At 38.3% G+C, this 26046-nt stretch overlaps 1 protein-coding gene across 1 annotated transcript in view; it reads right to left on the bottom strand.

Moving 5' to 3' along the window:
* Positions 1-46: 46 nt before the first annotated feature.
* The window catches only part of LOC126030743 (solute carrier family 5 member 4), a 44127-nt gene continuing 18127 nt past the window's right edge, over positions 47-26046 (bottom strand). The window contains exons 7-15 of the mRNA XM_049788993.1: positions 24408-24488; positions 19076-19296; positions 17296-17431; positions 13925-14032; positions 10901-11051; positions 8246-8414; positions 3970-4185; positions 1838-1946; positions 47-261 (exon numbers count right to left, since the gene is read on the bottom strand). Coding sequence (XP_049644950.1) covers positions 47-261; positions 1838-1946; positions 3970-4185; positions 8246-8414; positions 10901-11051; positions 13925-14032; positions 17296-17431; positions 19076-19296; positions 24408-24488 — 1406 coding nt within the window. The remainder of the gene's footprint in view (positions 262-1837; positions 1947-3969; positions 4186-8245; positions 8415-10900; positions 11052-13924; positions 14033-17295; positions 17432-19075; positions 19297-24407; positions 24489-26046) is intronic.

Consider the following 26046-nt stretch of genomic DNA (forward strand, 5'->3'; position numbering starts at 1 on the left):
TGATAAAATTACCTTTTTCTAAATAAGTAGTCCAACTAACCAGAGTCTAGGCATAATAGCCATGGAAAAAGACTGTCACTGCCAGGAGGAGAATAGCATTTATGTTCACTACTGTCTTCCAGAAGGGCTTCTCAGATGTGTCTGTCAACTTCTGCATTTGGGCTTCTTTCTCCTCTTTGGTCAGCTTGGGACCTTTCTTTGATAAGCCACAGAATAAATCATAAGCCTTCCTGAAACAGCTGCGAGTTTCCTCAGAATTATCTGGAACGAAGACAAACAAGCACAAGGCCACAAAACTATGGGGAACAAAGCTCCTGTCAATGTAGTACAGAGGATTCAAGAATGCCTAAGTGTTAGGGGAGTCCTTCAGAAAATGTGCATATGTATGATGGTATAATAGTAGAAAACTTTTCAGGGTATAAAGTCCAACAAACAGAATAGAAATGAATAAACTAGAAAAAAATTGTATGTTGTGCTACAAAAGGATTTTATATACTTATTATAAGATGAACTTTCAAAAATAGAGACTAGTAACCATTGTTCCCCCATGTAAACATCTAGAGACCAGAACAAAGAAAAGAAAGATGGTTCTTTATGTTTTTTTTGGGTCACACCCTGAAGTGCTATGTGCTCAGAAATTACTTCTGGCAGGCCCCGGGGGACCATATGGGAAGTCAGGATTCAAACCACCGTCTGTCCTGGGTTGGCTGTGTGCGAGGCAAATACCCTACTGCTGGGCTATCTCTCCGGCCCTGGTTCATTATGTTTTTGGCAATACCTGATGAGGCTGGAGGATTACAGTGCTTGGGGTTGTTTCTAGGAATACATGGAGTACCACCTGGTGCCAGAAACTGGACCCTTACATGCAAGATCTATATGTTCAAGTCCTTCAAACTATTTCTCCTTCCCAAGACAGATGGTTATTAAGCTCACTCAAAAAATTAATTTAGGGGGGGCCGGGAAGGTGGCGCTAGAGATAAGGTGTCTGCCTTGTAAGCGCTACCAAGGAACGGACCGCGGTTCGATCCCCCGGCGTCCCATATGGTCCCCCCAAGCCAGGGGCGATTTCTGAGCACATAGCCAGGAGTAACCCCTGAGCATCAAACGGGTGTGGCCCAAAAACCAAAAAAAAAAAAAATTAATTTAGGGTCCAGAGCAATAGTACAGCAGATAGATAGGCTGCTTCCCTTGCATATAGTCAACCTGGTACCCCATGTAGTCCCATGAGCCCACCAGGAGTGACCTCAAAGAGCAGAGTCAAGAATCAGCCCTGGGCAAGGCTGGGTATGGCTCTAAACCAAAGCAACAATCAAAACTGAAAAAGTAATTTAAATGAAAATTGTATTGAAATATTCATCTTTAAGGGACAAAATCAAAACATTTCACATAAAACTATATAGAAATTTGCATAGGCCTCAATAATTTTACTTGGAATTTGATATTTCCCCAAAATATCTCAGAGCTATCTATACTTGTGCCAAAAGTATATAAGAGGCTACTTGTTAGTGCGTTAAGAATGATAAACTCTGGGGCTGGAGAGATAGCATGGAGGTAAGGCGTTTGCCTTTCATGCAGAAGGTCATCGGTTCGAATCCCGGCATCCCATATGGTCCCCTGTGCCTGCCAAGAACAATTTCTGAGCATGGAGCCAGGAGTAACCCCTGAGTACTGCCGGGTGTGACCCCAAAAAAAACACACAAAAAAAGAATGATAAACTCTAATATATATATTATTCCAAGCAAAATACTTCAACACATGCCTACTAAACAATGAAATTAAACTAAACTAGTTCATGTTTAAAGAGTTACACAAGAAAACTACATGCAAACCAAATTACCATCCCCATGGTCATCCTCCTCCTCCTCCTCTTCTTGTCTTTTCTCATCTGCATCTAAGTCAATTCTTTCCTCTGTACTGTTTCGAAGAGTCCAGCAAAGACGATGCAGCTAGCAGGAGACAGTACAAAGGAATATAAAAGATAAGTTTATGCAAATGCTCATGATGTGAGTAATTTGATGCAATAATGCAATTATTTATTAAGTGCCCCAAAACAAATAATACAGAAGATTATAACCAAAGAAAGGTTTCCTCTCATATTTAATCACGCATATGCACTATTTATAATTTTTTATGTTTTAAATTCTGGCCAAAGCCTTTCTATTTGGTTAAAACTCCTACTTCTAGATTTATAGTGTCATAAAAAATGGAGGGGAAGGGGAAAATTTATGTAAGTACACTATATAGCATGACTACTCACGGTCTTTATTCAATTGGTACTAGTTATGATATTTTTACTTCATTTTGTATAATGGTTATTTTCATAACGTGAAAAATATTTTCTTAAGCTGAATTTTGGAGCTATCTTGTACTATTACTGAGTTCTGCTAGCAATATATATCCTAAAATCTCTTTCCCAGCTAACTTCCCAGGTTTGTACAAATTTACCATTGTTCTAAAACTCTTTTTTTGTTTTTGTTTTTGTTTTTTGTTTTTGGGTCACACTCAGCATCGTTCAGGGGCTGCTTCTGGCTCTATGCTCAGAAATCACTCCTGGCAGGCTCGGGGGCACCAGGGATGCCAGGGTTCAAACCACTTTTTTCTGCATACAAGGCAAACGCCTTATCTCCATGCTATCTCTTTGGCCCCTGTTCTAAAACTCTTAAGATTTATAAGATTTTATCAGCTTACTGATAAAATATTTACTGATATTTTAAATCAGTTAAATATAGTTAACATTTATATACTTAGTTTGTATGTTAATTAAAATATTTCAAAATAAATACAAGTTATGAAATTATCTAACATTTTAAAAATTAAATGTATTTATTTTAGATACTGGCTTACAGAGTTGTTTATAATACAGCTATTACTGGCATTCAATATTTTAACACCAATCTCACTACCAATATAACATTCCCTCTACACTGGTCATCAATTTCCTACCTCCCAGAAGTCTGCCTCTTGGCAGGTATAAATAAGTTCCTTAGTATTGCTTGGTACAATTAAATGGTAATGGAATTATAGAAAAATGCTGCATTAAAAGAAACTTTATAGCCATTGCCATCTCTTGCAATGAAGTCTGAAGGTTTACTAAGCTGTATATTGTCTATTGAGTGTTCTTTTGTTGATGGTTGAGGTTATATGGCTCCTATGATAATTTCAATCTAATTTGATGTATTCCTACTGGTAAATTAGTATTAAAATTATAGTGGTGTCGTATAGTTGCTTTGTGGCCCAAAATTTTGAGGATCTGTAGAGCTATGCCAATGAACTCCCATGGGTTTCTCTCCAGTGTAATCAACTGCAAGGCTTGTGTGTCCCTGGTTTTTTCTTGTTAGTTGGGCTCCTCTTTCAAGAGTTAGATGAGTTTATTGCATTCGCTTGGCATTAGATGAGACATGGCAGAAAGCTCTAGCTCATGGGCATGGCTGCCAACTATATAACTTTATATGGGTAAATCATAGGTCAAGAATATGTGTTTGGACACAATGAATAAATAGTGGGGTTTCCCTCACTCTAAGAAAATTGTAGATTTTCCCCTATAGCTGCATTGTGAAGTTTTTGATGATAAAGTCCATTCATTTTAATCTTTAATTTCTTAATTCACTGATACTTTGTATATACTAGCTACAAGATTAGTTTAATCAAGTGAGTAGATGAAAATATCTTATGTTTCTTAGAACTTTCTTGTCCTTTGCATGGGACTTGGACACTAGTTGCCTTAGGAAGCAAATAAGCCTTACGTTACTTAGTTATTTTATTTATTATTATTTTTGGTAAAACCCAGCTGTACTCAGGGGTTACTCCTGGCTCTGCACTCAGAAATTACTCCTAGCAGGCTGGGAGGGATATGGGATGCTGGGGGTAGAACCTAGGTGGGCTACATGCAAGACAAACATTCTACCTGTTGTGCTATTGCTCTATAATCCTTAATTTAAAGCAAGCATAAACCTATTGCTTATTACTCACATGTACATCAGGAATGGGTTTCGTTAACAGTGAAACTCCCAGTACAACCACTAAGGTTATACCAAAGAGAATGAGAGCAAAGTAGAGATAGTGCACCCCACAAATGATCTTGGGACAATTACTGGCAGCTAAGCAACTCCCTGTTCCATAGACAAACTCTGGAATCATACGAATAAGGCCTATCACAAGTCCAACAATTAGACCCCAGAAGGCTCCCTGCAAAGAAACAAGAACAAAATTAGAATACTTATAAAATATGAGAAGCTCAGTCAAATAAGTCATATTTATTATTCTATGAGTTTATCAGGGCCAGAATAGAGATTAACCATCAATTTATTAAGGCAGGAAAAAGTTGGCATATATATGTGAGCTCTGTAGTCTGAGATATCATTACCTGTTGGTTTCTCAAGTCAAGGACATTATTATTTCCTCTGAAATACAATGAAGTTTCAAAAAAATCTCAGTTCTTTTTCTTTCTTTCTTTTTTTTTTGAGGAGGGAGCAGAGGAGGAGGGGAGGAGGTATGAGGAAGAGGAGAGGAGGAGGGAGAGGAGGGGGAGGGAGGGAGAGGAGGAAGAATAGGAGGAGGAAGAGAAGGAGGAGGAAGAGGAGGAGAGGGAGGTTGAGGGAGAGGAGGAGGAAGAGGAGGAGGAGGAAGAAAAGGAGGAGGGAGGAAGGAGAAAAGGAGGGGGAGGAGGAGGAAAAGAAGAGGGAGAGGAGGAAGAGGAGAGGAAGAAGAGGAGGAAGAAGAAAAGGAGGGAGGAGGAGGAAGAGGAAAAGGAGGGAGAAGAGGAGAAAGGAGTGGAGGAGGAGAGGAAGGAGGAGGAAGGAGAAGGAGGAGGGAGAAAGGAAGAAGAGGAGGGAGGAGGGAGAGGAATAGGAGGAGGAAGAGGAGAAAAAGGAGGAGGAAGGAGGAGGGAGAGGAAGTGGAGGAGGCACGAGGAAGAGGAGGAAGAAAAGGAGGAGGAAGAGAAAAGGAGGGAGGAGGGAGATAAGGAAGAGGAGAGGGAGGAGGAGGGAGAGGAGGGTGAGAAAGGAGGACGAGGGAGAGGAGGGAGAGGAGGAGAATGGAGGAGGCGATTGATGGGGCCTGTGGAAGTCAAAATCTCAGTTTCAGGGCCCGGAGAGATAGCACAGCGGCGTTTGCCTTGCAAGCAGCCGATCCAGGACCAAAGGTGGTTGGTTCGAGTCCCGGTGTCCCATATGGTCCCCCGTGCCTGCCAGGAGCTATTTCTGAGCAGACAGCCAGGAGTAACCCCTGAGCACCGCCGGGTGTGGCCCAAAAACCAAAAACCAAAAAAAAAAAAAAAAAAAAAAATCTCAGTTTCATAGATATTTTAAAATGTGATTTATTTTGTCTAATATATAGGTTATATATTTGCAGAGATGATATTAGCTATGAAATTCTATTAAGTTTTTGACATGTAAAAAGCATTTTTTCTGGGAAGTTCACTGAGATATGTCTACTCCTCTGACTCAGATAAAGATATATATATATATATATATTTAGGGGAAATAGTATCATATAAAGATTAAGACTAGGAGCCTATAGATGCCAAATGTGGCACCACAAATGCATTTGTTCAGCTGCATTTGTTACATTAGGGTACAGAAAAAGTGGCTATTTCTTTTTTTTTTTCTTTTATTTAAAAGTGATTATTTCTACACTCAGTGTTCAGACCTGTGGCAACTAATAGCCTCACATTTGCTGGGCTGGGGCTGGAAAGAAACAAAGAAAAATTTAAGAATACAAGCTTAAAATGGGGGGAATAATGGAACCTCAGAATCTCACTAATATTAAGTAAAAATGAGAAACATAAATATTAACCTCTATAATCTGTTTTTATCTGAATCTTATAAGAATAAGATTAATACCTGGGAACAATGAAGTGAATAAGTATATATGGTCCATGATAATTATATACAGAAGAGCAAAAATTAACAAATAAAGTTTTCTTTCTTTCTTTCTTTCCTTTCTTTCTTTCCTTTCTTTCTTTCTTTCTTTCTTTCTTTCTTTCTTTCTTTCTTTCTTTCTTTCTTTCTTTCTTTCTTTCTTTCTTTCTTTCTTTCTTTCTTTCTTTCTTTCTTTCTTTCTTTCTTTCTTTCTTTCTTTCTTTCTTTCTTTCTTTCTTTCTTTCTTTCTTTCTTTCTTTCTTTCTTTCTTTCTTTCTTTCTTTCTTTCTTTCTTTCTTTCTTTCTTTCTTTCTTCTTTCTTTCTTTCTTTTTTTTTTTTGGTTTTTGGGCCAACCCTGCGGTGCTTAGGGGTTACTCCTGGCTGTCTGCTCAGAAATAGCTCCTGGCAGGCACGGGGACCATATGGGACACTGGGATTCGAACCAACCACCTTTGGTCCTGGATCGGCTGCTTGCAAGGCAAACACCGCTGTGCTATCTCTCCGGGCCCAACGAATAAAGTTTTCATGATGGTAGGTTTGCTTCAAAACACTTCACATATTTGATCTTTTAATTCTCATAGCAATTACATAAGATAAACATTATGATTATAGGGTCAAATGATTTGCTTGAAATCACACTGAAGGGTCAGTGAGACAGCTAAAGGGGTTCAAGCATATTTCTTGCAAATGCAATGCCCAGGGTTTGATCTCTGGCACTTCATAGTTCCTTCCCCCTTCTTTAAGGCATATCCAGGCGTGAACCTGGAGGTCTTTGAGAACTGCCTCCCAACACTTATAACTCAGGAGTGACCTCTAGAATTTTGAGTTCCCTTCCAAAAAAATCACAGTAATATAATGATAGCACTAGGATTGGATCTTGGCAGTCATATTTCAGTCTACTTTGTTTTTTGGCTCTGGACTTTATATATGAATAAATATATTTATAAATATATGAAATAAAAAGACTGCACTTAAACGAAAACCAGAAATTGTGATAGACTATCATGAAAATTAAATGACTTTTTTTTTGGTTTTTGGGCCACACCTGGTGATGCTCAGGGGTTACTCCTGGCTACGCGCTCAGAAATCGCTCCTGTCTTAGGGGACCATATGGGACACCAGGGGATTAAACCATAGTCCGTCCTAGGCTAACATGAGCAAGGCAGACACCTTACCGCTTGCACCACTGCTCCTGCCCCTTAAATGACTTTTGAGCCATATAATCAAGGCATCTCACACCATAAATATTGGCAAACATTAAAAATAAGAACAAGACAACCAGTGCTGACATGGATATGGGAAGAAAAGGACTCTTGTTCATTGCTGGTGGGAATGTTAACTGGTTCAGCTTTTTTTTTTTGGAAACTAAATGGACATTCCTTAAAAAACTAAAAATGGAGCTCCCATATGAACAATAGCATTCTTGGAATATACTCTAGGGGCCCTAAAACATCATGAAGAAAAGGCATCTATACTCCTTTGTTCATTGCAGGATAATTCACAGTAGCCAGAATCTGTACACAACCCAAGTGCACAAGAATAGATGAGTGGATAAAGAAACTGTGATACAGTTGCTACATAATGGAATACTACACAGCTGTTAGGAAAAAAGAAGTCATGAAATTTGCTTATATATGGATGGCTATGGAAAGTATTGGGCTGAAGGAAATAAGTCAGAGAGGAATATACATAAAATGATTGTACTCATTTGTGGGATATTAAAAATACTTTTTTTTTTAAAGGTAAAAGTATCCAGAGACAATAGAATTGAGGTTCAGGAGGACTGGACCATGGTAGGAAGCTTGCCACTAATAGCGGAAGAGTGCAGTTAGGGTAGAAAGGGACCACTATGACAATGACAGTTGGAAATGGTCACTCTGGACAAGAACTTAGTGTTAAAATGAGGTAAAGTGATATGCATATCCCTTTAGTAACTATATTGGAAACCAGTGTCCAAAAGGAAAAAGGGAGGGATAAAGAGGAAAAGAAAGAGACAGAGGGACAGAAGGACAGAGAGAGCGAGAGCGAGAGCGAGAGCGAGAGAGAGAGAGCGAGAGAGAGAGCGAGAGCGAGAGAGAGAGAGAGAGAGAGAGAGAGAGAGAGAGAGAGAGAGAGAGAGAGAGAGAGAGAGAGAGAGAGAGAGAAATGTTTGCCATAGTGGCAGGCAGGCAGGGGAGAGAGTGGGAGGGAAACTGGGGATATTGGTGATAGAAAATGTGCACTGAAGGAATGGTTGTTGGACACTGTATGAATGAAACTCAGTTATGAACAACTTTGTAATTGTGTATCTCATGGTGCTTAAGAGATTCAAAAAATAATGAACCAGTCAAAGAAATAATTTTTCTCATTCCATCAAGAAAAACTTTCCCCAACTTGAACTTACCTGTTCATTGACTCTTTTACATATTATAGCAAGCAGGAAGACAGTTGCAATTGGAGGTCCAAGGTAGCTCGAAATTGATTCTACATAATGAATCAGTTGCCCATTGTTAGAAACTTCTAGTAATGGAACCCACAGAATGCTGAGGATAATTAATATAACGATAAATAGCCTAGGGAGAAAATAGCCGAGTTGATTTAAATATCAAACAAAACATTAATACTTCAGTTCTTGAACTTATATTTTTGTGGTCAACCATTAATTTTCCAAATAAAATCAAGCTCCTTAATCTCATATGATGTCATACCATGCTTAATGAATAGTAAATGCTATAAAGCAATTACTTGTCTAGAGCTATATAATTTTTAAATTTAAGATGAAATGTTTATTCATAAAAGTTTAAAAGTCATTATTTAATAATTCTCAGGTATAATTTATATAACACACCAATTGTAAATAAACACCAGTTTTCTATTATTTATGAGGATCTTTCAAACATTTTAATTTTATTGAAACCATTGTGATTTGCAAAGTCCTTCATAGAAATTCTGATCACGACGTCTAGAACACAGTAAAGATCCAATAAATAACCTCGATTATCTTACCTATCATCACTGGAAAGCATATTCCATGCTAACATTGCTTGCTTACCTTTGATTGTTTTCTATCATTTATGGAATAAAATCCAAAGTATTCTTACGGCTTAAATGTCCTCTGTTCGACTCATGACTGTTTCCTGTTCTGACTGAGTTTCCATCGCTCTTCTCTTGTTCCTCACATATCAATCTCACTTCCTATTCTTTCAGTGGTTCTCAAACTACAGCCCATGGACCACATATTGCATTTGTTCCTGTTTTGTTTCTTTACTTCAAAATAAGATATATGCAGTGTGCATTGGAACTTGTTCATAGTTTTTGTTTTTACTATAGTTCGGCCCTCCACCAGTCTATGGGACAGTGAACTGCCTCCCTGTTTAAAAAGTTTGAGGACCACTGCCAGTGAGACACTCACACATGACTTTTGTAGAAACACAGTACTTAGTCTTCTGTCCTCACAGAGGTATGAGGCATACTCTCACATCTCCTCAAAGTTCTAAAGAAATGTGTCCTCCTCAGAGAGGATTATCTGACCACCTCTTTTAACTATTACTCAGCTTATTTGGTGATTTAATTTTCATCCTTTGTGCTACCTAAATTCATTATTATTATTTTGTTTTGTTTTTTTGGGCCACACCCGGCGGTGCTCAGGGGTTACTCCTGGCTGTCTGCTCAGAAATAGCTCCTGGCAGGCACGGGGTACCATATGGGACACCGGGATTTGAACCAACCACCTTTGGTCCTGGATAGGCTGCTTGCAAGGCAAATGCCACTATGCTATCTCTCCGGGCCCCTAAATTCATTATTGTCACCTGTATTTTGTTGTACTTGTCTATTTTTCCCACAAATGCATACATTCTGTGAAGTAGGAGATTTGTTTATGCATATATGTTTTTCCATACATATATTCTGAGAACTAGTGAACATTTAATGAGTGATAGAGAAATAGAAAAATTTATTGACTTATAATTGAGACATAGATATGTAAGGTATCTATACTTATAATAAATTATAGCATCTCAGGCCTGCTAAATTCTAGTTCAAGACTTTCTCCGTGACAGAAATATAAATGCTGTATTATTCTTTCTCTACTACAATAGTTTTTCAGAATAGAATAAAGATCTGGACCAAGTGGATGCTTGAAATTTTCTTGCCAAGTAATTAACAATCTATTATATAATGTTAATCTATATAATGTTAATAGATGTAAATTAATAATCTATTATAATGAACAAGGCAAGTTGCTTATGTTATCACTTTCTCCCTCTCTTTCATAGTATATGGATGGCTTAATATGCTACTTTTTTCATGTGATTTATGCATGAAAAGTTCTAGGGACAATACATTAACTTCTCTGAGTAGGTAGAATTTATATACTCCATGAAAAACATTTATGGAACAAGATGATCTTTAGAGAACATGTAAAAAGAGGAAGAAATAAAAAAAACTAGAGGCATTTGAAAGTCTGAAGAAGCATCTATTTAATTTTAAAATAATTTCTCCAAGTTTTGTTTCTGGAAAGAGAGAAATTGAGTTAAATATCCTTTAATGTACTTTCCCATTGTAGAATCCTATTATGAGTTTCACTGAACTCAAAGATGAGGAGGCTCTATTTACTTCTATACTTGTACTTTCCCATAGAAAATTTAGGTCGAAATTAGGTTTTTCTTACCGTCAGCTATAATAGTCTCACTCACTTATGAGTTTTAAGAAAAATAAAAGACCTTCTTGCAATGATTTTCAGAGACAAAATAGAGGAGGGCTGGAAGTTTTAGCTCACTACATGAAGCTCACCACAAAGAGTGATGGGTGCAGTTAGAGAAATAACTACATTGAGAACTATCATAACAATGTGAATGAATGAGGGAAGTAGAAAACCTGTCTAGAGTACAGGTGGGGGTGGGGTGGGGAGGAGGGAAATTTGGGACATGATGGGAATGTTGCACTGGCGAAGGGGGTGTTCTTTACATGACTGAAACTCAACCACAATCAAGTTTGTAATCAAGGTGCTTAAGTAAAGATATTAATTAAAAAATTTAGGTCGAAATTAGGTTTCTCTTACCGTCCAGCTATAAGGAGCTCTTTCTCTGATGCTTGCTTCCTCACCTTGGTGTAAAGGTCTATGGTGAAGAGAGTACTGGCACTATTGAAGATGGAGGTCAAAGAACTAATGAGAGAGGCTAACATCACTGACATCATTAAACCTCGAAGTCCTGGATCAGAAGAGGACACAGCATTGGTTAAGAATAAGAAACCGGGGCCGGCGAGGTGGCGCTAGACGTAGCCTTGCAAGTGCTAGCCCCCAGCGTCCCATATGGTCCCCCCAAGCCAGGGGCAATTTCTGAGCGCTTATCCAGGGTAACCCCTGAGCATCAAACGGTGTGGCCAGAAAAACAAAAACAAAAACAAAAACAAAAACAAAAAAGAATGAGAAACCAAGAAACCTGGGATGGAACAATAGCACAGAGGATAGGCACAGGGCCGACCCTGGTTCTATCTCCATCATCCCATATGACCCCTCAGCCTGCCAGGAATAATTTCTGAGCGAAGAGCCAGAAGTAACCCCTGAACACTGTTGAGTGTGGCCCCAAAACAAACAAAATGAAAAACCATAACCAATGGGGACTTGCCAAACCCCAAACTAATTCAAAGATAAAAATGTAATGTGGAATATTAATTTTGTAATTATGTAACATTTCCTCTATATTTCATGGTGAATTGAGAATAATTGAGCATGATATTTTAGTACAAAGCATAAACTTATTTGTAAGAAATAAGAAATAATTTGTTGGAGCTATATTTCTAGAAGAAATGTGGTATGCTCTTTTTTGTGGGGAGGAACTCTTGGTTTCTTGAAGACTAGAGAGAAGCATAGGCAGACCTGTTGAAGAAATATTTGATTTGAAAATTAGAAAAAATAGTATGTTATATGCCCCCTAAACTGGCCCATTAATAATACACTCAATCTTCCTAAAATAAAGTGGAATGGAGTGGGTGGGTGATGTTACTGGTGACCATTCTCTCTTCCTCCTAACAGTGATCTTGTGAGTCAGAAGGGTTAGAATAGTATTCACTAACACCTGATGGGCCTGATGTACAAGAACCTGGTTGGTCCTGAGCTCAAATGCTGTTTCTTCTGTTTATTTGTTTCTGTGATCACCTGATAGGATTTTAAGAATGTACTTATTCTACATGTGTGGTTTATTGCTGACTTCATAAAATTAGAGCATAAGTTCCAAGGGATAGAGTGTTTTGTGCATATTTCAAAGATGTTTTCTAAGTACAAGGGAAGTGTCTGACATAATGTAGACATGCAATACATAGTTGTGAGTAAAATACAATGAGTATTTGGGCATCACTGGTCTAAACAAAGCAAGATAAATTATTTACCTCTATTTAGTTGAGTTTGTAAGTTTATTGCAATGAAACTCCTTTGCAGACGAATAGAATTGAGATGTTTTTGATTGCTATATTATATAGTATTATGATCAAAAGAGCAAGTGTTTTCTAATAGAAATTATAGATTTATCTTTGTATTCTCCAGGTTTAAAACAAGGCTAGTTGTGTTCAGAGAATTTGCTCAGGCAAATACAGCTGAATCAATAGAAGGAAGTATTACTAAGAATTCTTACATAATGTTCCTCCTGTTTATCTGACCTGGCCATCTGATGAGACTTCTCAGATAGGTAGCCCCAGCATAAACAGTTTTCTACCTCATCCACAGTTTTATTGAGTCATTTTTTAAAATTTATTTAAACACCTTGATTACATACATATTGAGTTATTTTTGACAATTAAAATATCATGTATTGAGCCAGAGTGATAGCACAGCAGTAGGTCGTTTGCCTTGCATGCTGCTGACCTGGGACAAACCTGGGTTCGATCCCTGGCATCCCATATGGTTCCCCAAGACTGCCAGGAGCAATTTCTGAGTGCAGAGCCAGGATTAACCCCTGAGCATTGCTGGATGTTGCCAAAAAACAAACAAGCAAACAAACAAAAAGAATGTTAGGGGTTGGAGAGATAGCATGGAAGTAAGGCGTTTGCCTTTCATGCAGAAGGACCATGGTTCAAATCCCAGCATCCCATATGGTCCCCTGTGCCTGCCAGGGGCGATTTCTGAGCATAGAGCCAGGAGTAATCCCTGAGCGCTGCTGGGTATGACCCAAAAACCAAAAAAAAAAAAAAAAGTACCATGTATTAGAGTAAAACAGATAATGTTTGATATAACATAACATACACCGTGAAATGATCACCACAATTAATGAATTGACACATCCTCATTTCATATACTGTTTATACTTTGTTTTGTGGTGAGAATGTAAGAAATTTGTTTTCTTAGTAAATTTCAGGTATGTAATACATTTATAATGTTAGCCTCCATGCTTTAGAGTAATTTTTATTTATAATTAAAAGTTTCTACCTTTTTCATTTTCCAAAATCTTTAAATTACAGCAACTACTATTCTACATTTTTACTTAGATGAGCTTACTTTCTTTATATTCTGCATATAATTGGCATCATGCAGTATTTTTAAATTTTTTTTTTTTTTTTGGTTTTTGGGCCACACCCTGTGACGCTCAGGGGTTACTCCTGGCTATGCGCTCAGAAGTTGCTCCTGGCTTCTTGGGGGACCATATGGGACACGGGGGGATCGAACCGCGGTCCGTCCTAGGCTAGCGCAGGCAAGGCAGGCACCTTACCTCCAGCGCCACCACCCGGCCCCAGTATTTTTAAATTTTTGAGTTATTTTACTTCGCATAATATACTCTTTTTTTTTTTGGTTTTTGGGCCACACCCAGTTTCACTCAGGGGTTACTCCTGGCTATGTGCTCAGAAATTGCTCCTGGTTTGGGGACGACAGGGGACATTGGGTATCGAATCGAGGTCTATCCTGGGTCAACTGCATGCAAGGCAAATGCCTTACCACTGTGCTATCACTTTGGCCCCAACTTAGCATAATATAGTCTTGGTATAAGTATGTTGTTAAAAATGACAGGATTTTCAAATTTAATGCTAAATGATAAATATGAATAACATTCTTGCTATTTTGTTTTTATTTATTGGATCATGGATGTTTTCTTACCATTAGGCATTAGTTCCATCACCAGTATGGGGTAGGCATAGTTAGTGCAGCCAACTTCATTGCCACAGTGTCTCATACATTCAGATGGTACAACGCAGGCCACAATATCTAAGGAAGGATTCAAAAGAGTGAGTTTTGGGGATAGAACTCAAATAGATAAACTATAACTATTGAACCTAGAAATAAATGATAAAATCATGGGTGGGAGAAAGATATTCCCATTTAAATTGTGGATTTAGCTTAAAACTTCATACCATGGTTCTTGCTCCTTATTGCTCCTAAGTGTCTCACACCTGTAACTCCCCTTGTATTGCAGAAATCTTTGTAGTGTGACTCAGACCAGAGGGGCTGATGCCATCCCTCAAAATAGCTGGGAGAGCAAATATTCTACCAGAGCACAGAACCCCAGACATTAAAAACAAAACACCTGGGCCAGAGTGATAGTATAGCTGGTAGGGTGTTTGTCTTGCATGCTGCCAACCAGAGTTCAGTCCCCAGTATCCCATATGGTTCCCTGAACACTACTCTGTAATTTCGAATGGTAGAACCAGGAGAAACCCCTGAGTGTTGCTGAATGTGGCCAAAACATACAAACAAAAACAAAAGCAAAAACATCCTCCCCAACCAACCACAACAGCAACAGTCAGGAAGTCCTGTGCTCAGTCATATTTAGTTGTGTGTGTTTGCCATCTAGTTTTATAAACATCTAGTTTTATAAAGTCGTTGGAATAACTATGTGATCTGATTTTTTCACTTCATTATGCAAGTTGCAAAACACCTTGGTTATATATATTGTTTAAGCAATATCATGACAAAGGTAACACAAGTTGACTTAAAAATTGCTCAGAATATTAATACCATAGTACATTAGTTTCTCTTAAACTGTTCACTTTTAATTTTTTAATCATCAGTTTTACTATTATGGTAGTTGTAATATAATAAAGCAAAAACCTAATAATAAAACTTATAAGAAAATTCTTGGGGCTGGGAAGGTGGCGCTAGAGGTAAGGTGTCTGGCTTGCAAGCGCTAGCGTAGGACGGACTGCAGTTCGATCCCCCGGCGTTCCATATGGTCACCCCAAGCCAGGGGCAATTTCTGAGCGCATAGCCAGGAGTAACTCCTGAGCATCAAACGGGTGAGGCCCAAAAACCAAAAAAAAAAAAAAAAAAAAGAAAAAAAGAAAAAAAAAGAAAATTCTTATTTAGTAGTGTCTGGGTGTTATCTGAAAGAATTTACTTTTAAATAGCATTAAGGGGAAATTCATGCCAAGTCCAAGTATTAAACAGTAGGTATAAGATTAAGAGAATAGAATATCTACCCAAGGGAGCATGAGAATTAATTCAATGGGATAAGTATGTGCTTTGCATGTGAGAGATCTGGGTTTGATCGTTAGCAGTGCATGATTCCTAGAGCTCTAATCTTAGTCTTAAATACCCCTGCGTATGGTCCAAGTTTTGAATCTTTAGTTTTTTGTATGTAATTAAATATTATTTATTTCAATAGACTGCATTGCAATGAAAAAAGTTGTTTGTCACTTGACATTCATCCTATTTTAGCTAAACAAACTAATGCTCTGTTGAGAAAACGTGCATGATTAATTAATTAATGCATGATTAATTAATGCATAATTAATTTATTGTTCCAATAAAAGTGAAGATCCTCATTGGTAAAGAAATATTTAGTTTTATTTCCTTCTTTTTTTTTTTTTTGTTTTTTTTTGTTTTTTTTTTGTTTTTGGGCCACACCCGGCGGTGCTCAGGGGTTACTCCTGGCTGTCTGCTCAGAAATAGCTCCTGGCAGGCACGGGGGACCATATGGGACACCGGGATTCGAACCAACCACCTTTAGTCCTGGATCGGCTGCTTGCAAGGCAAACGCCGCTGTGCTATCTCTCCGGGCCCTATTTCCTTCTTTTTTATAATAAAGTTGATTTAAAAAAGTTATTTTTAATAACATTTAAAATTAAGGCACTATGATTTACAGTGTTATTCATAGCTGAGTTTCTGGTATACAATATTTCAGCACCAATCCATCCACCAGTATCTACTTGTCCTCACCAATGTTCCTTGTGTTTCCTCCCTCCCATCCACCTTTGTATCTCCTTGATGGACACATTTTTTTGTGCTTTTTTTTTCCTTCCCCTGCATTGGCACAGTAAATATTGGGGACATTATAGAGGGAATTCCCTTGGCCTAGGTTGGAGATACAGGGTTTTTCCACCCTTGAAGTATACTGTCTTGGGATTAATTATAGACTCCTTGCATGATCATTTACTCTCCCCTTGGTGCTTTTGTGGTGTATGGAAGACTTCTGCTTCATCATGGATGGTAGATGGACACATTTTTAAGTTTGGTTGTTGGAGTTTGGATCTCCTGCTTTCAATTTGTTTCAGTTTTCTGAAACAAATTTTTGTATATAGCTATACTACCCCTCTGTACCACCAATGTACCAGAGGCCCTTGACATCTGCCCACTGTTACACTCCATCTGACTTTTTTCCTCCCTCTCACCTTGATTTCTAAATAAAGTTTATATTTTTATGGTTTTTGGGTCACACCTGGCTGTGCTAAGGGGTTACTCCTGGCTCTGCACCCAGAAGTTGCTTCTGGCAGGCTCGGGGGACAATATGGAATGTTGGGATTGGAACCATCGTCGGTCCTGGATTGGTTGTGTCAAGGCTAAAGTCCAACTGCTGTGCTAGCCCTCAGGCCCAATAAAGTTGATTTTTAAGGAAGACATTCAATGTTAGAAGTTTCTTACACTTTTTCAGAAATAAAGGGAGAGGGAACAATCCAATTTCAAATGGCAAGAAATAGCAATGCATCTCAAAGACTTTCTCAGCCATAAATGTACAGGACACCATAACTTATTTAGTGCCTATTTACCAAGGGCTTCTCATATTTCATCTCCCTACGTTGTATTATCTTCTAGATTTATTTATATATAAAAATGAATTCACAGTTTCCACTGCAGAGGTCACTGTGGGTGGAAAACAATCAGGGAACAGTGTTGAATATGCTAATTTTATCAGTTTATAGCCCTATGCACAAGCTGTTTTGTTTACTTAGAATTCTATTTTTTTTTTGTGGTTTTTGGGTCACACCCGGCAGTGCTCAGGGGTTACTCCTGGCTCCATGCTCAGAAATTGCTCCTAGCAGGCACGGGGGGATCATATGGGACGCTGGGATTCGAACCGATGACCTCTTGCATGAAAGGCAAACGCCTTACCTCCATGCTATCTCTCCAGCCCCTTAGAATTCTATTTTTATTTCTACATCTGAGTTTTCTACTTTTCAGGTATTAATGTAGTCCTAAAACCACTTTTAATAACTCAAGTATTAAAAAGGTAGATGTATGAGCTCAGAACTTGCCTGTGTACAGAATGCGACTGATCATCCCTGGCATCACCATGAAGAACAAGGGCAGTAATTTTAGGTAACCACACATGATACAGGCAGCCTTCACATGAGACATGTCTTTGCCTGATAGGCAGCGCTGCACAATAACCTGCAAAGAAAATACCATGTTATAATGAAGCAACTAGAAGATGACTTCAAACAGGGGATTACTTTTTTTCCCCTTTGGTTTTTGAGTCACACTGAGCAATGAACAAGGATTACTCCTGGCTCAGTACTCAGGAATTATTCTTGGTACAGCTTGGAGATCATATGTTATGCTAAGGATGGAAACCCAAGTTGACTAACCCTATCCATTGCACTATCTCTTCAAATATTTTTATTTTTTGAAATTAATGTGGTAGGCCAGAAAATGTCCAGTTCCACAGCTATGCTCAAAAAACAAAAACAAACAAAAAACCCCAAAAAACAAAGGTATTTTCCAGGTAGACTGGTCCTGACTAATACCCTGGTGGCATATGCAGAAAGGGGTAGGGCAGATTCCCTTTTCTTCATGAACAGCTGCCCAACATCATACCCTTTACCCTCCAATAGAAATGGTTAGCTCTGAGACCTAATTTTATCAAACTTTCAAGTCACTAAAATTGTTTTAGATTTATAAATCCTGGGTCACATGACCCACACCTCATTATCTTATAGTACTCTTGGCCTACTAGTAGGAAATCTTTGGGAAAGTTACATAGTAATCTACCAAGATCAGAGAGCTTAAACAATAACTTGGAAGATTCAACTAGCTCCAAGTATAGCCAAGTAAATCCTTAGATATTGACTTTAATAACACCATGGAGAGATAATAATAACTTTGAATTGACCTACGTTGATTTAAGTTTTGCTAATTCCATTTGCCTTTGTTTTATAGCAAGTAGTATGAAGTAAATTTTTTTGTTCCTGTATAGAGGCAGGCTATAGTGGTGGGTGAGACTGGGAATAATTGTGAAAGGAAAGACATACTAATAGTGGAATTAGTTTTTGAACAGTTAGTGCCTCAAAAACTATTACGAACAACTTGGTAAATCATGGTGTTATAATAAATATAAAATTAGGAAAAATATAATAAAATTAGGAAAAATAAAAAGAAATTAATATTCAATGAGAAACTATATGACAAGTGGAAAGTTAAAAGTGATAACCCCCTACCTCTCATTATGAGATTAATACAAAATCTTTCTTTAATACAAAATCTTAAAGCAGGAAAAGCAAGAGGGAGCAAAAAAATTTTTTTATAATAAAATTTATAAACTATATCTTATTTAGTAGAGTCTGGGTGTCATCTGAAAGAATTTACTTTTAATGAGCTTTAAGGGGAGATTTATGGCAATAGTTCAAATGTCAGACAGTGGGTATAAAAATTAAGAGACTAGACTAACTATCAAGGGGACCTGAGAATTAGTTCAATGGGATAAGTGTGTCCTTTGCGTGTGGGAGATCTGGGTTTGATTATTTAGCATTGCATGATTCCTAGAGCTCTGATTTTAGAGTGGTTTTAAATACCTCTGCGTATGGTCCAAAACAAAATAAAACAAAACAAAAAATACTTAATCGAAGAGCTAAAGTATTTGCCTTTGAGGGACATGGATTCTTCCAAGGTAGAATAAATACACACAATTATTTTTCAATAACAATCTTTGCAGAAGTATTTAACTTTTTAAATTATATATGTGTACACAAAACAGAAATGGCATTTTTATGATGACAACAAACATATTTATACACATGCTGCATCCACACACTTCACCTGGTCCGTGCACCAATACCACATAGCTACAAGGATATTTCCAAATACTATTCCTGGCCATGGGATATCTCCAGTAACAGGATCTCGGAAAATGTGAAAGGAGTCTGCCTGAGGAATATAGCACTTGGAACTGATGGTCAGGTTGTCCCCCTGGGTTACAGTTGGAATGGCATTCATGTACTTCTCCACAAATTTCTCATAGCCTCCAACTTCGGCAAATGCTGAAAAGGTATTGGATAAAGTAAACAAAATTCCACAGAAATTTAATATTTAAGTCATCACAGAAATGGAAGATACCATGCCTCATTAGTGTATCCTGCTCATAATTATTTCTTTGTAGTGAAGAAATCTAGTCTTGCAAACTCCTCCATTTCTTCAGAGAGTTTCATTTTTCCAGAGCTTCACTAGCACTCACACAACTTGGAAACATTTCCACAAAGAACATATAACAAATCACCTTTGAACTTTATCTTCTTTTTTACTCAGGATAGAATCAGTGCATCACATGTGTAAGGCAAGTGCTTTATTGCTGAACTACTTTTTTGGCCCTTCACTTGTTTTCTCATGTTGCTCAGGAAAACTTTGATTTAGAGTATACATTTATGGCCAAAACAATAACTTCATAAATATCACAATATTCCAGACCATAAACATACTCTCGAAGATGAAAGAATAAACCTCACATAATTAGCCAACAAAGACTTCCACTCAAAGAAGTGACTGCATCTATTGTATCTTAGTTAAATTACTCTACTTTTAGGTCTATCATTTTTGCTAATAATTTCTCAAACTTTCTCTCATAGTTTCTTTATCAGGATTGCCATCAGCAAGGTTGGGAGATGTGGCTCTTGTTTATGCCCTATACTTCCTTACCTCCCATTCCAGTGTTGTATGTATAGGATTGGGGAGCTCAGTATTTTTCAGACACACAACAGTTGAAGAAATTCATTGTCAATAGAGATGAGAATCAGGAGGATAAGTCCATGGTAGGAAGCTTGGCACAAAGAGTGGTGAGTGCCGTAGAGTAGAGAAGATTCTACTAAGACAATGATAATTGGTACTGATCACTCTGGACAAGAATTTGGTACTGAAAGGAGCTAAAGTGACATGCATGGCACCCCTTTATTAACAATAGTGCAAACAATAGGGTCAAAAAGATGAGAGAGAGAGAGAGAGAAAGAGAGAGAGAGAGAGAGAGAGAGAGAGAGAGAGAGAGAGAGAGAGAGAGAGAGAGAGAGAGAATATGCCTGCCCCTAGAGGCAGGTGGGGGAGGATGAGTGGGAGGGAAACTGGGGACATTGGTGGCTGGAAATGAGCACTTTATTGAAAATCAAAGTGCTTAAAAGGAATAAAAAGAAAAGAGAGAGAGAGTGAGAATGTAGGGTACCTATCTGAGACCCACCCATTTCTGGGAGGGGTCTTGGGAACCGGATAATAGGTGTGACCTTACTTCCAAGACCGGGCCCATTCCTGGGAGGGGTCTTGGAATAGATAGATAAACCCGGAAGCCAGGGGATTAAAAGCTTTTGCCTTTTGGCCCTGCGGGGCTCTCGGAGGAAGATGACTGAATTATAAGATGCAGGGCTAAGAATGGCCGAATGCTTAAAAGGTTATGAGATAGGCCACACACACGTGGTGGCTAGGGCCTAAATAAAGATGATTCTTCCTGAAGCCTGCCTGTGAGTGAGTGATTTCGCGTTTCACCTGGGCCTGGGACTCTCCGGCTGCATGGGGGATGAAGCCACGTGGCTGGGGCCTAAGCACAAAGGCCTCCATCCATTGCCATCCAGCCCCATTGTTATTTATTTCATACAACAAATGGCGCTCTGAACTTTGACCTGAACCCTGGACCCAAGAAAACAGCAATCATGGTGAGATTTCTGCTTTTCAGTTTCATTTTGGCTCTTTTCGGGTGCACTGAGCCCAAAACCCTGGGCCACGTGCAACAATGTTCAAAGATGGCCGTGACCCCTTCTAGGGGAAGAAGGGCAACTGAAAGAAGGGAGGTGGAAGCTTGCATCACCTCCAGCCCAGGCCCAGAACTGAGACTTTGTTACAAGAAACAAAAACCTCGGCCTCTTCAAAAACTGATTAAAAGTCTAAATTGGAAACGGAGGAGAAAAAAGACTATTGAAAATGGACTGATTTTCTGAAAATGACCTTTGGCTTGAATTTGGATTTCGACTTTGGAAATTTCGGACTGAACTTTTAGTTTAAATCACTTGGAACTCTGAACATCCAAAAGCGCCCTGTGAAGATGTGGGCCATAAGCTGCTTCCAAAGTGCACCCTGAGGAAAGAAAAGGCAGCGGTGAAGCCTGTCCAGCATCAAAGAAGCGGCGAAAAGCTCCAAGCAGCGGCTCTGCTCGGCTGGGCTGGGCTGGGCTCAGCTGGGCTCAGCTTGGCCCGGAAAAGCGAAAAACCTGGAATCCATCCTCCAGGTCACAAAGGTAAAACAGCAGGAGTGAACCGGCAGCGGGCAGCAGAACCTGCGACCTCATGGTCTACAGAACCGTCTGCGGGGCCTGAAACTGAAAGGAAGCCACGTGGTAAGATCAGCGTGGGACAAACCAGCAAGTTTACAGAAGCCACGTGGTGAGATCAGCGTGGAACAAATTAATCAATTTAAGTATAGGAACTAAGTGGGTAGTCTTACATTTTACTAATAGTTGGTGATGGAATAAGTTTTAGTTAGTTAGTGGTTAAAAAATAAAAAATAAAGGGAGGTAATACAGCTTAGCCCATTTAAACATCTGATTTCTAACCACCTGCATCTTTGTCTTAGTCATTTTCTTTATAATTTAAATGTGCTTTGTTGTCTTTCATGGTTAATATTTTCAATTGCAAAATGTTTTACTGTATGTATTTTAATGTACTTAGCCTGTTTTTAAAATGTATGTTAAGCATTTATGCTGTAGTACTTGTGTATAGGAAAGGTATAGGAACAAAAGGTTCCCCCAATATAGTTTAAAAGTATAGGAACATAAAAGTTCCAAAATAGTGCTTGGTAAAAAAGCATTAATAGAATTTTAGGTTACAGGTATAAAGTATATTTTGCAAAAATATTATGTTTTTAAAATGGGCTGGTATATTAATTTTCACTTTATTACGTTGGTGCATAAAAATATTAAGAAAAGGAGGAAATGTAGTGTACCTGAGACCCACCCATTTCTGGGAGGGGTCTTGGGAACTGAATAGTAGGTGTAACCTTACCTGCAAGACCCTCCCATTCCTGGGAGGGGTCTTGGAAAAGATAGATAAGGCTGGAACCGAGGGAATTCGGCCCTTTTTGCCGTTTCCTTTGGCCCTGAAGATGGCTGAAGTGAGTTAAGACGCAGGGCTAGCCTAGAATGGCTGAATGCTTGAAAGGTTATGAGTAGGCCACACACATGTGGTGAATAGGGCATGAATAAAGTTGTTGCTTCCTGACGCCTGACTGTGAGTGAGTGATTTCGTGTTTCACCTGGGCCTGGAACTCGCCGGCTGGATGGGGGATGAAGCCACGTGGCTGGGGCCTAAGCACAAAGGCCTCCATCCATCGCCATCCAGCCCCATCGTTAATTATTTCATGCTACACTTAAAAGGAATAAAAAGAAAAGAGAGAGAGAGTGAGAGTGAGAGAAGAAAAAGGTATGCCCCAAAGACCGGAAAGTGAGAGGGCATTATGGAGGGTGAGAGGGAAATTGAGGACATTGGAGGCAGGAAATGTGCACTGGTGAAGGTTGTTGTACATTGTATGACTCAATTATGAACAACTATCTCTGAAAAAATAAAACAACTGTATTATGAACAACCTTGTAACCATGGTGTTTAAATAAAAAAATTCATTACCACTAAACATGTACTTAAAGAAACATTACATGCTGAAATCACCAACAATGACTTAATTATCACTTTGGGTCTGCCAGTTTTTGCTTCACATGCTTTCAAGCTCTATGACTGAGGCATGCACATAGACAGTATTTTGTATGCAGTATAGTTTGAGTGAGTAAGCACAGTAGGTAGGAACAAGGTCAGGTGAGGACAAGAAAATGTTTATTTTTGACCCTACATATATGTATACATATACTCTACTGTATATATGAATTTTCTATGCACTTAGTAAATGTAATATAAAGACACATTTTTATTTTTCCTATGCATACAGATAAATATTTAAAAAAAACAAGTTCAGTAACCTATAAATTAGATTTATCAATTGGGCTTGCTTATGATCTACTTGAGAATAAAATATTTTATGGTACTAAAAGAGACAATCATAGATAAAATATTACCTGTTTGCATATGCCAGTAAAAGAAAAAGTTGTATTAATAATTCCCATCAGAAATAAAGTTAAAAGTTATCTACATGTTTCCAGTTTTATCTTTTATTTCATGAAGATTTTATGTAAATAGAGTTTCTTTGCATAAAACCAAAACCACCAATATTTTCATAAAATCAATATAGTAATTCTATTCTGAACACAAAATATTGACATTAGATAAGATAATTTACTGAGTCAATAATTTAAAAAAGGAAGTGAAGCAATGTTTTTCCTTATCCCCTTATGCTGAGATAGTAAAATCAAAAAGAAATTAGACATGGTGCTGAAAGGAGATAAGGTGATATACATTATACCCCTTCGGTAACTATTTTGCAAACCACAGTGCCTAAAAGAAAAAAGAGATAGGGGCCGGAGTGGTGGTGCAGGGCATAAGGCATCTGCCTTTGCACGCTAGCCTAGGACGGACCTCGGTTCGATCCCCTGGCGTCCCATATGGTTCCCCCAAACAGAAGCGATTTCTGAGCGCATAGCCAGGAGGAACCCCTGAGCGTCACTGGGTGTGGCCCAAGAAACAAACAAACAAACAAAAAACAAAAAGATAAAAAGAGAGAGGGAGAGAGGGTGGGAAGAAAGAAAAATGTCTGCCACAAAGCACATAAGAGCCATTGGTGGAGGGTAATGCGCAGTTGTCATGGGATGGGTGTTGGACATTGTATAACTGAAACTCAATCATGAACAACTTTGTACCTGGTAGATTAAAGAATTTACTTATAAAAAGAGAAGTTAGGCAAACATTTCAATGATGGGAATAATACTAATAATTAGAAAAAATGCACCTGCAGGGAGGTTGACCGTGGTGGTAGAATTGACCTTGATCCATTGTATCTCTGAAATGCAACTATGAAGGACTTTGTAAATCACAATGGTTTCAATAAAATTAAAATTAAAAAAAAGAAAAGAAAAAATGAACAGACAAACCTAGATGTTACAGTTAAAAACAGATTCATAGAACAGACAATAATCCCATTATTTGTTACCTCAAGGTACTGTTCCACTGTTGTCACTTACCAAATCCCATGAGAATAAAAGAACCTATGAGCATGATGATGGTCTGGAGGGCATCTGTGTAAATAACTGAGGCCAAGCCACCTATGAAGAGAAAGAGAAATTCCAGGGAAAATTTTTGGGAGGGTTTTTGGGCCACACCGGCAGCACTCAGGAGTCATTCTAGGCTCTGAGCTCAGAAATTATTCCTGGCAACCTCAGTGGCCCAAGTCGATATGCGGGCTTTCGAACCTGGGTTGGACGAATGGGAGGGAAAAACCCTACCTGCTGTGCTAGCTCCAGTCCCAGATCCAGGGAATTGTATCCTTGTACCTTTATCTCTCCTTATCCACCCAAATATAGAAAATGGGTTGTCAGAAAGCTGTGGAAACTGGCAAAAGTGCCTATTGGAATTTGTGCCAATTACCACCACCTTAATATTTATGTCTCTCAGGATCTTCCACCTTCTTTATTTTGCCTTGATTCAAACTTTCTGTGAGTTATAGTGAAATGAAGCTACATTTTTGTGAGTGAATTTTGAATATTAAATAGGTGGGTGGCAATTTTTAGTATCCTGGAAATTTTCCTTGACAATCCTTCAATGTACCCCATTTAACAAAATATACTTGCTCCAAAAAATTAGATAAAGTAATTTTTGTTCTGTTGATAGAACACAGACAATTTTAATTAGTTGAAAATGGCAATAATCTCTTTTTCCACTTTAGACTAACTAGATTCTTGATTTATAAAGGTATTTCCTTTATGAGAATGTCCTACACAAATAAAGTTATTCCTAAAATAGGAAACTCATATCCTTATCTCACATTTATTCTTTTTTTTTTCGGGCCACACCCATTTGATGCTCAGGGGTTACTCCTGGCTAAGCACTCAGAAATTGCCCCTGGCTTGGGGGGGACCATATGGGATGCCGGGGGATCGAACCGTGGTCCTTTTCTTGGCTAGCGCTTGCAAGGCAGACACCTTACCTCTAGCGCCACCTCACCGGCCCCTCACATTTATTCTTTCTAAAAATTTCTCAGAATATTTTGTTCTTTTAAAAATGTTGAATTCTCAATTTAACACTGTGGTTTACAAAGTTGTTTTGAATACAATTGTTTTGGGCATGATGTTCCAACATCAATTTTATCACCCGTGTGGCATGATGTTCTAACATCAATTTTATCACCCATGTGACCTTCCCTCTATCATTGTCCCCAGTTTCCCATTCACCTCTCTTAGCAGGCACAAAGTAATTTATTTTATATTGTTTTATACAACTAAGTGGTTAATTATTGAATTATTGAATTATTGAAAACTTTTTCAGTAAAAGAAAATTTTATACAACTAAGTGGTTAATTATTGAATTATTGAATTATTGAAAACTTTTTCAGTAAAAGAAAATTTATAAAAATCTCACAATGGTTAAGTCAGTATCTAGGGATTTACTGAGATATTTTTTCCAAGTTACTCTTTCTCTTTTATTGCTCTGTTTATTGAGTTTAGTTGGCTTCTATGCTACTTTCTTAATTTTCTGTGCTTCTTTACTGAGCTGTTAGTATAGTGGAATTTGGAAGTGTCACATGGCCACATATACTGTTAAATACTGCAGGAAGTCCAGGATCTGCAGAACTGGACCAGTAAGTTTCTATGGCTTGACTTGCAC

Source organism: Suncus etruscus, chromosome 15, assembly GCF_024139225.1.
Source record: "Suncus etruscus isolate mSunEtr1 chromosome 15, mSunEtr1.pri.cur, whole genome shotgun sequence".
NCBI lineage: Eukaryota > Metazoa > Chordata > Mammalia > Eulipotyphla > Soricidae > Suncus > Suncus etruscus.